At 44.3% G+C, this 14,385-nt stretch overlaps 1 protein-coding gene across 1 annotated transcript in view; it reads left to right on the plus strand.

The window, feature by feature from the left end:
* The window catches only part of ADGRA1 (adhesion G protein-coupled receptor A1), a 1,149,356-nt gene that overhangs the window by 473,842 nt on the left and 661,129 nt on the right, over positions 1 to 14,385 (plus strand). Inside the window, exon 12 of the mRNA XM_073685204.1 lies at positions 11,733 to 11,948. Within this exon, the coding sequence (XP_073541305.1) occupies positions 11,733 to 11,948 (216 nt within the window). The remainder of the gene's footprint in view (positions 1 to 11,732; positions 11,949 to 14,385) is intronic.

Here is a 14,385-nt window from a genome sequence, read left to right on the forward strand (position 1 = left end):
AAAGTATTTCCTGGGCTAGATGCAGTTAAAAATTTGTAAGTAGATACTCTCGTTGGATGCTGAGAAAGCATTCCATAGAGTCTCCTGGCACGCCATATATGATTCTCTTAAAAAGCTTGGGGTAGGGGTCTAGGGGACCCTTTTATAGCCAAAATCACGGCCCTGTATCACAATACGTCACCTAGGCTGAAGATAAATGGAACTGTAGCACCCTGAGGGCTCGGTTGCTACAGACGTATTGCACCTCACCCAGAGGTGTGATATCTCACTCTCAGGTAAGGATGGAGTGTGGATCAGGACCCGACACCTGCATGCATTACACCACATTGCCGTGGGGCAGGACGACCAATATGCCCCTGAGATGGGCACGACAGTCCCTGTCCCTGGCTGGAGTGGGGGGAGGGAACACTGAGGAAGGGGAACCCTGTAGTGCAGGAGCAGGGAGGAAGCAGTTCCTGGGTGCATTGAGAAGGGAGTATAAAAGGTGGGCACCATCTTAGTTCAGTGCAGAGAAGTCTGAGCAGAAGTGGCAGGGAGCAGGGGCTCTGCATGAGCTCTGCTTCGGAGGCGGGCCTAGTAACAGAGGCCCAGGCCTGCAAGAGGGAGAAGGAAGGAAGAGGAGCGGAGAAGGCTCCAGGAACGAGGAATGAAGGGATCCCAGGGGTGCGGACAGGCGAGTCGCCACCGCACGCCCGAATCCACCTGCGTGGAGGGGTCAGGCCAAAGGGGGAGACCGGTCCCCGAACTAGTGGAGGCAGGAAACGACCCTCAGCTAGAAACCGGAGGCTCTGACATTTTATGTGGCGCAGCCCCTCGCTACACCCGCTAGGAAGGCACCACATAGGGTCAGGGAAACTGGCGCCAAGTTTACCAAGAGGAGGCCCGAGGCAGCCGGACAGAAGTGTTGGTAAGAAAGGCCAGACAAAGGACACACAAAGGGGGTCCTGTGAAGCGCTCCAAAGTTATCTGGGAGTTGTCTGAGCCCCTCACCTGGTGAGCACAGTGCGACGTGGGCAGCCGTTACCTGCAGACGTGGTCTGGATAATAAGAACTGTGAGTAAAGGCCCTGAACTGCATCACTGACTCCGTGTCGTTACTGCTGCTGCCCTGCACCATCACCCCCATCCTCCGCATACACTGCCCTGAGGCTATACTCCTCCCGTGGGGAGTTATGCTACGCTCTGCTGCACCCACAACACCAGCCTCAGCGGTCTGCCCTGTAGCGGCGGTTCACTCTGACCGCAATCCACGGGTGGCGTAGTCGGACATTTAAACATCAAAACCACATAAATAGTTCCGCCACTGGTTTGACCACCCTGAGCCACGGAACCGGGTCGCCGCCACGAAGACTACAACCACCAGCATCCACCAAAAAGGGTCCGGCTTCGGGTGTCCCAAGGCCCAGGGGGTGCGTCAGAACATTTTCATCACCTTTCACAATCACCAATGGGACAAGCAGGGATGTCCTCTGTCCCCTCTCTTATACATCCTAGTGACGGAGCACCTGCTCTCATCAATTCGCCATAACCCCAATATTAGGTGGATTGAGGTGGGAGGCACCGAGTACAAGTGCTCTCTATTTGCTGATGATGTCCTAGTATATATCACTCAATCACATATATCCATCCATGCTGTTATGGCTGAAATAGATCACTTTGTTACATGGTCAAATTTTAAAATCAATGCAGCGAAGTCTGAGGCCCTCGATGTCTCCCTCCCCAAATCCATACAGGATTCCATCCAGTCCAACTTTCCCTTTGCCTGGCCCTCACAGGGTATCAAATACTTAGGAATTCCTATTCATAGAGACCTCTCCCATCTATGTTATCTTAATTTTGGGCCCTTTATTGAACAACTCCATACAGACCACGGTTGGCAAGTTAGAACTGTAAGATTCACTACGTGAACCACTGGTGTTTTGTGGAAAAGCACATGTACACTGCGTTCCAAATTATTATGCAAAAAGTGTTTAGGAGTGATAAGGGAAGAATTTGTTTGTTTGTCAGTTAAACTCATTGATGGTGATGTGTGTCAGGGCTCTTTATATCACTGTAAGCAATTGCAGACACCTGTGCTAATTAGTTTGGCAGGTGTGTCCAATGAAAGGCAAGGCTACTTAAGAAGGCTGTCTCACATTATTAAGCAGCCTACATTTTCTGCCAAAATGGGAAAGAAAAAGGATGTGTCGGCTGCTGAGAAGCAACAAATTGTGGAGTATTTAGGTCAAGGCATGACTACAATCAACATTGTGCGATGATCAGGATGAAGTGTCTTGGCAATCAAGAAGTATGTAGCTGATTCACAGTACACACGTGTGCGTGCTGATAAGGGCAAATTGAGGACTCTTTCCTACAGGCAATTACGTTAGGTTGAAAGAGCAGCGGCAAAAAAGCCTTGTCATAGCAGCAGACAAGTTTTTGAAGCTGCTTGTGCCTCCAACGTCCCCCGAACAACAAGATGCAGGGTCCTTCAGAGGTTTGCAGCTGTGCATACGCCATCCTGTCGACCTCCTCTATCCACTTCACACAAGCAGAAACGGCTCCAGTGGGCCAAACATTACATGAAGACTGATTTCAAAACTGTTTTGTTCACGGATGAGTGCCGTGCAGCGCTCGATGGTCCAGATGGATGGAGTGGAGGATGGCTGGTTGATGGACACCCCACGCAAACACGGCTACAGCGCCAACAAGGAGGAGGTGGAGTAATGTTTTGGGCTGGAATCATGGGGAGAGAGATTGTCGGCCCCTTTAGGATCCCTGAAGGCGCTAAAGATGAACTCCATAATGTATGTGGATTTTCTCAAACAGCACTTCCTGCCATGGTTCAAGAAGAAGAACCGTGTATTTCACAGCAAGATCATTTTTCTGCATGATAATGCACCATCTCATGCTGCACATAAAACATCTGCATCTCTGGCTGATATGGGCATAAAAGGGGACAAACTTATGGTGTGACCCCCATGCTCCCCTGACCTCTACCCCATTCAGAACCTTTGGAGCATCATTAAAAGGAGTGTCTATGATGGCGGGAGGCAGTTCACATCTAAGCAACAGCTCTGGGAGGGTATTCTGTCCTCATGCAAAACAATTGAAGCAGAAACCATCCAAAACCTGACAAATTCAATGGACGAGAGAGTTCAGAAGCTCCTTTCGAACAAGGGGTCCTATGTGAAAATGTAACATCACCTAGAATAAAGTTTTGAGTTGAAAACTGTTTGATTTCAGTTTCTAACAACCTGCTAATGCTTATAATTTCAAAAATGACCATTTTTTTGGTCTTTATTAAAATGAAAAGGTTGATCGAAAAGTTTGGGGGATCTAAGAGTGTGGCAACCCAGTAGTCATGATTACTTCGAATTCTGACAATATGAGGGTCATGCTGCAGGTAGTGCAGCAAGAAGGCACTTATGTGTCTTGCGCATCTCGGAGCCCCAAAATTATTTTCCGGGCTAGATGCAGCTAAAAATTATTATTAATTTTAAATCTGGTGAAGCTTTAGTATAGATGGCCTAATAGGATCAGTGCTGCACACTGCTACAAAGCCCAAATTATTTTCCAGTCAAGATACAGATAAACATGATTAGTAATTTTAAATCTGGTGGAGCTTATTATAGATGGCCTAATAGAATCAGTGCTGCACACTGCTACAAAGCCCAAATTATTTTCCAGCCAAGATACAGAAAAACATGATTAGTAATTTGAAAGCTTAAAACGGTTGGTAGGGTGATTTTAACCAATCATCAAGCTTTTACTCTCCCCAGGATGACACAGGGGTAGAAAAGTCGTTTCGGATCCATGATTTGTTCATCTTTATGAACGTGAGTCTGTCTACATTATCAGTGGAGAGCCGCGTGCGCTTATCTGTCAGCACACCACCAGCAGCGCTGAACACACGTTCAGACAGAACGCTGGCTGCGGGGCATGACAAGATCTCCAAGGCGTAAGTGGCTAGCTCCGGCCATTTATCCAGATTGGAAGCCCAAAAAGAGCAAGGGTCCAGTGACACAGTCGTGGCTTCAATGTTTGCTTGGAGATACTCCTGTACCATCGTCTCTAGGCGTTGACTATGTGTCAGACTTCTTGTCTCCTGTGGCCTTGCAAAGAATGGGCTAAAAAAGTGGTGAAATGATTCCGCAAAATTGATGTTACCAGCAGATACTGTGGTTATGTTACGGTTTGAGTGCTGAACACTTGACGGTCCCACGGTTGGCAAGTTGGAACTGTGAGATTCACTACGTGCACCACTGGTATTTTGTGGAAAAGCACATGTAAGATTCTGCAACAGTCTCTGCTGATACTCCTGCATGCGTGCATCCCTTTCTATGGCAGGAATAATTTCTGCAAATTTACTTTTGTACCGGGGATCTAACAGTGTGGCAACCCAGTAGTCAGGATTATTTCTAATTCTCACAATTCGAGGGTCATGTTGCAGGTAGTGCAGCAAGAAGGCACTCATGTGTGTTGCGCATCCAGGAGCACCAAGTCCCTGTTGTGTTGGTGGCGAGGTAACAATCATGCTTCCTTCCTCTGTCCTCTCCCCCCAACCTCGCACAACAGAAATGTGATCAAGGTCTCCCTCATCTGATGAGTCTTCCATCAGTTCGTCCTCCACTTCTTCCTGGGCTCCTGCACCTTCCTCACTAGTTTGGCTGCTACCATGCGCCCTGGTAAAACCATCTCCCCCACCCTCACATGCCTGCCGCCTTGGTGCTGCCGACCGTCTGGACCTTGCAGATGTTAGCCCTTCCGCATACAACTCCTCCTCCTCTACTTCCTCCACCTCCTCTTGTGCCACCACCTGACTCCGAATTCTGTTTACCATGTGCTCCAGCATGTAAATCACCGGAATAGTCATGCTGACAATGGCATCGTCAGCACTAAACATCTTCGTCGCCATTTCAAAACTGTGCAGAAGGGTGCATAGGTCCCTGATCTGAGACCACTCCTCCAGCGTGATTTGCCCCACCTCTGAATCTCGTTGGCCCAGGCTATACGTCAGAACGTATTGCACCAGGGCTTGTCGGTGCTGCCACAGTCGCTGCAACATGTGCAGAGTTGAATTCCACTGGGTAGGCACATCGCATTTTAGCCGGTGAAGTGGCAGGCCCAACGACTTCTGTAGAGATGTAAGTCGCTGAGCTGCGGGATGCGAACGGCGGAAGTGAGCACACAGCGACCGTGCCCTCTGCAGAAGGCCATCTAGTCTGGGATAGTGGGCTAAAAATTGCTGGACAACCAGGTTCAACACGTGAGCCATACAAGGCACGTGTGTGACATTGCCCCGGCGAAGGGCCGCACCCAGGTTTGCAGCATTGTCGCACACGGCCTTCCCTGGTTTCAGGTCCAGTGGAGACAACCATTCATGAAATTGGTTCTCCAGAGCTGACCACAACTCCTCAGCTGTGTGACTCACATTTCCCAGACATTTCAATGTAAAAACCGCCTGATGACGTTGAGCCCTACTGCCAGCATAGTAAGGAGGTGTGCAGGATCCCTTCTGCGCAGTTAGAAAGCTTGTGGCATGACCAGACAGGCTTTGGGTGCAGGTGGAGGACCGAGAGGAGGTTGAGGAGGCAGAAGCAGTGGAGGAACTTTGACATAAAGAGGATTGACGCACAACTTGTGGGGATGGCAAGACTTGGACAGCAGCCCCTTGTCCTGCTGTCACCATAGTTACCCAGTGCCCAGTCAGCGACATGTAACGCCCCTGTCCATGCCTACTCGTCCAAGTGTCTGTGGTGAAATGCACCCTGTCAGACACAGAGTTTCTCAAAGAAGCGGTGATGTTGTGTGCGACATGCTGGTGGAGCGCAGGCACACCTTTCTTTGAGAAGTAGTGCCGACTGGGCATCTGGTACTGGGGCACTGCGACGGACATAAGGTCTCGAAAATCCTCTGTGTCCACCAGGCGGAAAGGCAGCATTTCTGTAGCCAAGAGCTTGCAGATGGTGAAATTCAACCTCTTAGCTTTCTCATGGCTAGGAGGAAATGGTCTTTTACTTGTCCACATCTGAGGGACCGAGGGCTGGCTATTGTGCTTAGACGGGGTTGATAAGGGTGTCCCCGGCAAACTGCCGGTCTGTGAGGAAGATGCAGGCGGACATGTTAGGTTGCCTTGATCCAAAGGTGGTGCTATCGATGTCGGACAGCGCTCAACACCAGCTGGTGTTACCACCTCCAAAGAAAATGATGACCTGCCAATCACGCTGGCTGTTGCGGGTAAAGAGGTGGCAGGTCTGCGCCCCAAAACAGGTGTGACTGCTGTCCGCCCAGTCACAGAGGATGAAGAGGCCGCGGATGCACAAGATATGGCAGACGGTGGTTGGCCCGGCCGGCTAGGCCGCATTGTAGCACACTGAGCTTCCCACTGCAACTTATGCTTCATGTCCATGTGCCGGTTCATGCATGAAGTACTCAAACTATGTATTTTTTGGCCTCTACTTAGCTTTTGCTGACAAATGTTACAGATAACACGAGTTGGGTCATCTTTATCGATCTGAAAAAATGCCCAGGCTATGCAAGGCTTAGCACCCATGCGACCTGAAGAGCCACCACGACTTGTGGTGAGAGGCAGAGTTGTGTTTGAGGATGCAGTTGTTGACGTGCTTCCAGTACTACGTCTCTGTCCAGGAAGGCGCAACCTGACCTCGTCGTCACTAGCATCTTCCTCCACCTCCTCTGCTGACCTCATCTCTTGGCTGACTGTGGGTTGACAGTAAGTGGGATCTCCAACCTCATCATCATCACCCTGTGCGTTATCACACCCGTCGTCCTCAGAGCCAACCTGTTCCTGCCCTGACAAAAAACTAAAGTTGTCGCTCCAATCAGGTATTTGAGTCTTATCATCGTCTTCCTCATTGTCTCCACCAACAGGAGTTACAGTTTGGGAATGAGGGTCTACATTATGGTCAGAACCTTCTGCGTCTGGTCCTGGATCCGACTCATAAAGATTCTGGGCATCAGTGCAGATCATTTCCTCGTCTGGATTCACAGAAGCGCTGGAGTCGACCTCTGATTCCCAGGCTATAGTATGAGTAAACAGCTCTGCAGACTCAACCATCTGTTCTACCTCATACTCAGACGGGCAGCTGGAGATTTGGGAGCTGTGAGGAAGCAAGTGCGATTGGGGTGACACCTTTGAGGACTGGAGTATTTGTGATGTTGAAGTTGATGTGGAGGAGAGCCCACTTAAAGGAGCACTTGATACCCGTTGAAGCACCTGCTGTTTTTGTGCCTCATCTGGAATTTGTAGCGATTGGCGTGGCCGTAAGAAAGGGATCTTATCACATTGTCCGCTAAAAGCAGTAGACATTTTAGTTTGGCTGGAAGATGGTCTTTCTTCTGCAGATGTTACTGTTGCTTTAACACCTACCTCACGGACACAACCTTTTTTCCCCTTCCCAACACGCCTATTCCCCTTTCCACCAGCAGCAGGCCTTTTTCCACTCATTTTGGTGGTTAACTAATTCACAACTCTGGAGTTGTTTGCACAAAAAAACAATGGATGGGAACCGAGCAGAGCTGAGTGGCCAAACTGTGGTATTAGGCCAAAACTATTGGCTGGGTTAGATGCAGAAAAAAATTATATTCAATTTGCAACCTGATGGAGGTCTGTATAGATGGACTAATACAACAAGTCCCACACACAGCTAGAAACCCAATATTTTTTCAGAGGTAGATGCAGAAAAAAATATATTCAGTTTGCAACCTGATGGAGGTCTGTATAGATGGATTAATAGAACAAGTCCCACACACAGCTAGAAGCCCAATATTTTTTCAGAGGTAGATGCAGAAAAAAATTATATTCAGTTTGCAACCTTATGGAGTTCAGTATAGATGGACTAACAGAACAAGTCCCACACACAGCTAGAAGGCCAAATATTTTTTCAGAGGTAGATGCAGAAAAAAATTATATTCAGTTTGCAACCTTATGGAGGTCAGTATAGATGGACTAATAGAACAAGTCCCACACACAGCTAGAAGGCCAAATATTTTTTCAGAGGTAGATGCAGAAAAAAATTATATTCAGTTTGCAACCTTATGGAGGTCAGTATAGATGGACTAATAGAACAAGTCCCATACACAGCTAGAAGTCCAAATATTTTTTCAGAGGTAGATGCAGAAAAAAATTATATTCAGTTTGCAACCTTATGGAGGTCAGTATAGATGGACTAATAGAACAAGTCCCACACACAGCTAGAAGGCCAAATATTTTTTCAGAGGTAGATGCAGAAAAAAATTATATTCAGTTTGCAACCTTATGGAGGTCAGTATAGATGGACTAATAGAACAAGTCCCACACACAGCTAGAAGGCCAAATATTTTTTCAGAGGTAGATGCAGAAAAAAATTATATTCAGTTTGCAACCTTATGGAGGTCAGTATAGATGGACTAATAGAACAAGTCCCACACACAGCTAGAAGGCCAAATATTTTTTCAGAGGTAGATGCAGAAAAAAATTATATTCAGTTTGCAACCTTATGGAGGTCAGTATAGATGGACTAATAGAACAAGTCCCACACACAGCTAGAAGGCCAAATATTTTGTCAGAGGTAGATGCAGAAAAAAATTATATTCAGTTTGCAACCTTATGGAGGTCAGTATAGATGGACTAATACAACAAGTCCCACACACAGCTAGAAGCCCAATATTTTTTCAGAGGTAGATGCAGAAAAAAATATATTCAGTTTGCAACCTGATGGAGGTCTGTATAGATGGATTAATAGAACAAGTCCCACACACAGCTAGAAGCCCAATATTTTTTCAGAGGTAGATGCAGAAAAAAATATATTCAGTTTGCAACCTGATGGAGGTCTGTATAGATGGATTAATAGAACAAGTCCCAAACATAGCTAGAAGCCCAATATTTTTTCAGAGGTAGATGAAGAAAAAAATATATGCAGTTTGCAACCTTATGGAGGTCAGTATAGATGGACTAGTACAACAAGTCCCACACACAGCTAGAAGCCCAATATTTTTTCAGAGGTAGATGCAGAAAAAAATATATTCAGTTTGCAACCTGATGGAGGTCTGTATAGATGGATTAATAGAACAAGTCCCACACACAGCTAGAAGCCCAATATTTTTTCAGAGGTAGATGCAGAAAAAAATATATTCAGTTTGCAACCTGATGGAGGTCTGTATAGATGGATTAATAGAACAAGTCCCAAACACAGCTAGAAGCCCAATATTTTTTCAGAGGTAGATGAAGAAAAAAATATATGCAGTTTGCAACCTGATGGAGGTCAGTATAGATGGACTAGTACAACAAGTCCCACACACAGCTAGAAGCCCAATATTTTTTCAGAGCTAGATGCAGAAAAAAATTATATTCAGTTTGCAACCTTATGGAGGTCAGTATAGATTTACTAATAGAACAAGTCCCACACACAGCTAGAAGGCCAAATATTTTTTCAGAGGTAGATGCAGAAAAAAATTATATTCAGTTTGCAACCTTATGGAGGTCAGTATAGATGGACTAATAGAACAAGTCCCACACACAGCTAGAAGGCCAAATATTTTTTCAGAGGTAGATGCAGAAAAAAATATATTCAGTTTTCAACCTGATGGAGGTCTGTATAGATGGATTAATAGAACAAGTCCCACACACAGCTAGAAGCCCAATATTTTTTCAGAGGTAGATGAAGAAAAAAATATATGCAGTTTGCAACCTGATGGAGGTCAGTATAGATGGACTAGTACAACAAGTCTCACACACAGCTAGAAGCCCAATATTTTTTCAGAGCTAGATGCAGAAAAAAATTATATTCAATTTGCAACCTGATGGAGGTCAGTATAGATGGACTAATAGAATGATGCTATGCCCAAAAGATTTTACTTCACTAGGTGCAGTAAAAAAATTGGTATTCTATACACAGGTGGTATATCTTGCAACACAGATAGGCTACTCCACTGACTAACACACTCTGCAATAGGCCAAAAAGGATTAGCTTTGCTAGATTCAGCCAAATGCTGTGAAAAAAACTTGCACAGCACTGGCACAGACCTGCCTGGCAAAAACTGATAGGAACTGATGTAACCTAGTCCTGAAAAGGACTCCAATTACAATTAGTCTTTACTCCCACAATCTATCTATTTAAGAGCACAGACCTGCCTGATAAAAGTCGTAGGAAATGCTGTAACCTAGTCCTTAAAAGGACTGCAATCACAACTATTCCCTACTCCCAAGCTATCTGTAGATTTGTGCGAAAATTGGCTTGAAATTAACAAGGTATAGCGCACACAGCAACAGCGGTGCCGTCTAACACGCAGCTGCAGCAGTGAGAAAATGGTGGCGACGGGGAAAATGGCTTGGTCTTATAGGGCAAGGACATGTGACATACACTGCCAATGACACATGCCCTTGCTTGTGTGAAAAAAAGCACTTCGCTCCGTGTGTGCGCTGCTGATAGGCTGACAGATTGCACCTCCCCACTGCAAATGCGGGAAAGAGAAAAAAAAATGGAGATCTTCATTGTTCCTGCAGAGATCCATCCCCTGCCCCTCCCCCCACCCCGCTGTACACTCAAACTGCGTATTAACATTACTTTTCATCATTACTGAGAAAAAATCCAGTTATGATTTTGGTGCACGAACAGTTATCGAACATAACCTCGAACAGCCGAATTTTTCTCAAATTGTTCGTGTTCGCCGAACGGCTCGAACACCGCCCAAAACAGCTCGAATTTGAGATTGGCGAACAGTTCAAGTAGAACAACGCTCATCTCTACATGTGAGTAAAAGGAATTGGGGATTTTGTTAGGATAAAGGATGTCCTCAATGCAGAGAAATACAGCCAGATACGTATCCATCATGCAATACAATAAGTGAGGCATCTGATTGGCTCGAAATTAATTCTGTAGAAGAACAATGACCCCAAACATACAGCCAATGTCATTAAGAACTATCTTCAGCATAACGAAGAACAAAGAGTCCTGGAAGTGATGATACGGTCTCCACAGAGCCCTGATCTCAACATCATCGAGTCTGTCTGGTATTATATGAAGAGACATAAGGATTTGTGCAAGCAACATCCACAGAAGATCTGTGGTTAGTTGTCCCAGATATTTGGAACAACCTCACTACTGAGTGTCTTCAAAAACTGTGCGCAAATGTACCTAAAAGAATTGATGCTATTTTGAAGATAAAGGCCAAAATATTGATGAGATTTAAATTTCTCTTTTGTTCATTCACTTTGCGTTTTATTAATTGATGAAAAAAACTTACACTTCTATTTTTTAAAGCATTATTGCTTTTTCAGAACTTTTTCCACACCTGTCTAAAACTTTTGCACAATACTGTATAAACAAATATAGCATAAACCTTTCCTGAGAGAATATTATAAAATCAATTTTTTTTTCTAATTTGGTCATTTTGTGCAACTCATATCAGGATATGTTGAGGCAAGAGAAAAGTTAAGGAATGGCACATCTGTTCTTTCATCAACCACCGTAGTAGACCAAACGAAAAAGATAATCGTTAACAAATTTGGAGCTGGCATCTGGCTACGAGTGGGTTAATGGATACTTTTGTCACTTGGAAGGATACTTGGGACTGGTGTGCGCTTTATTAATTTGAAGTGAAGGTAATTAGTCAGGGAAAGTATTTGTTTGGCCACCCTGAAACAGATTGTTGCGGAACCAGATGTCCATGTTGCTTTCCTAAATAAGGTAATTTTTGTGTGTTGATTTCTTAAACACTTTGGCAAATGACCAACTCAATGTGTTTTGACAGGTTTCCCTTAATATCGCACTGGAGGCTGTCCTAATCAAACCAGCAAGCTTTATTGGCATGACTTGCGTTGCCTACCAGAGAACATCTGCACATTCGGAGAGATCATTGATCCATGGTAATGAGGACGTAGATTCAGAGAATATTCAGAACCACAATTTAATTTTAAAGTGTACGTCTGGCAGTCTGAACGGCTCGCTGGTAAATTTCTCAGCAAAAGTAAGTGTGCATTAAATGCTAATTATATTATATCATATTGATGTATATCCGGTAATAGTGATGAAAATGGCTTCAAGTCGCTGAACCTGATATTAGTAGGAGAGATGAAATATCAATAACATGGAGAGAAAAACAATTGATGCTTCCTAGTTAATCATCTACCAAGAAGGGATTCTTGAACTTAAAGTGGTTGTCACATAGACAACATATTTACCATACCTACATGACAGATGAAAAATCTTTGATCACGGGGTACCCAACCTTTGGCACCACCATCTATTGTGAAAAAGGGATCTCAAAATCTTGTGTGCAAATGGAGTGGTGGTGTGACGGTTTCATTCACACTAGGACCCCTTTTTATTGATTGGTGGGAGTCTCAGCAAGCAGGCCAAGCAACCATACATAATTGATCTTTCATGTGGCTAGGTGATAAATATTTTTTTATGGGACAGCCTCTTTGGGCTCCATGATCCAAACCTATGGTCTTCATGATTGATTATGATCAGAAGAGCAATTTTTGCAATTTGAGGATGATATGTAGCTGGTCATCTATTCCGTATTAAAGTTTTTATAAACTGCAATTGCTAAGTACAACAAATAGCAGAAATCTACAAGGTTGTTACCCTTCTTAATGTTTTGTTCTAAACTTTGTTTCATAATTGTCTATTAAGCAATCTTCATGTGCTGTGTATTAATAAAAATAAATAAATAGGTCCTCATGAAGTTAAAGAGAACAGATGCATTCAAATAGACTGGAAAACAAGCAAGGTTACTAGTATGTGAATAATGCCTTAAAAGTCATACCACCAAGTAATGTCATGTTGGTTTTTACGAGCATTGAAATCTTCGGCGAGTGCCAATAGGGTTGCGCTATATAGACGACTACCGTGGAGCTCTTCTTCTAAGAATTGTTGGATTAGACTGCTGAACTTCCAACTATAATAGATTCTAATAGGAGGCTATACAGAATAAATATTCTTCTTAACAATCTCAGTTTCACTAACAGATCTGCAGAAATTTTTTTTTAAGAATTGATTGAAACATAAGGGAATAATGATTTAAAATTGGAGGGTCTGAAACGCGTCTGCCTAGTCTCCCCTTTTCCTTGGGGGCTGTGATTCATATGCTCTATGTTATCTTTTAATCTATTTTTTAATAAACCTTGATATTTTATGGAGTTCCGAAGCTGGATCCTCCTTTCCTGATTGATAAGAGAATAATAGCCAATTATTTTCTTTAATTAGTTTCTAAGCAATTCATCAATAATCTTGCCATTCCACAATCTCTCCAACCATTCCACACTTTGCTTTACATTGTGGCTAGTATAAATGATTACCAAAAGTTCATGATCACATCATTCTCCTTTATTAACATGCTGTAGATCACAGTGAGAATATCAGGCAATTTGACAATAGTGAAAATGACAAATGAATTATTTAAGGACTTTCCATGCTGCAGATATTTATTCACTTAAGTGTGTTTTTATCTTCAATTTTTCAAAAAATTCCAATGTGGATTGATTACTATTTAGGAAAACAATCAGGAAACAAGAAAAGCGCAATGCGATGCTATCCAAAAAAATGTGGTGATCAAATGGCGGATCTGCTCACCTGGTAGGGTTGTGAGACTCAACACTGACATGGTAGTAAATAGGATTGTAGCTGCTGCAGCCCTTCTGGTTGGTAAAACCAACGTAGTAATGTATAAAAGGAGATAGCTGATATTTTGTGCTACTTTTGTGCAACCAATAAAGGAATTCAACAAGTGAAGATATTAACAATGTGGTCTAATGTCAACCCGTTTCAAAGTATTACAACTTCTTCTTCAAAGTTTCTTTGTGGTTCTCCTGAAATAGAAGTTGTAATACTTCGAAACGCGTCGAGATTAAACCACACTGTCAATATCTTTGCTTGATTCCGACTCCTTTGTTGATTGCAAACCAGCAGCACAGAATACCCACTATCTTCTTGCCTACACTTACTTGACTAATTAATACTTAATTTTATTAATTGTTAAGTGTTAATGATGCGCCCCCTGGGCCTGTGCTGTGCAGGGGATACCCGGAGCCGGATCGCTGGGGGTTGTAGTCTCAGTGTGGCGGTGACCCGGTCCGTGCCCAGGGCGGTCAAACCAGTGGCAGTCTTAGGTAATAACAATGTCCGACTACGCCACCCGTGGATTGCGGTCAGTGGGGACCGCCGCTGCGCTGCAGACCGCTGAGGCTGAAGTAAGGAATAACTCCCCACGGGAGAAGTATTGCCTCAGGGCAGCTAGTGTGGATGATGGGAGTGATGGTGTGAGCGTCCCAGTAGTAATGGTGCTGGTGCGGCGATGAAACACAGAGACGTGTGGTGCAGTTCAGGGTCTTTACTGATGGTATAAAGCAGACCCTCCCGGGAGTACTGGTTAGCAGTAGGGGCCTGGTCAGTCTGTGAGC

The sequence above is a fragment of the Phyllobates terribilis genome, unplaced genomic scaffold (genome assembly GCF_046119375.1).
Source record: "Phyllobates terribilis strain yellow unplaced genomic scaffold, ASM4611937v1 Scaffold_5__5_contigs__length_657084704, whole genome shotgun sequence".
In the NCBI taxonomy this organism is placed as follows: Eukaryota; Metazoa; Chordata; class Amphibia; order Anura; family Dendrobatidae; genus Phyllobates; species Phyllobates terribilis.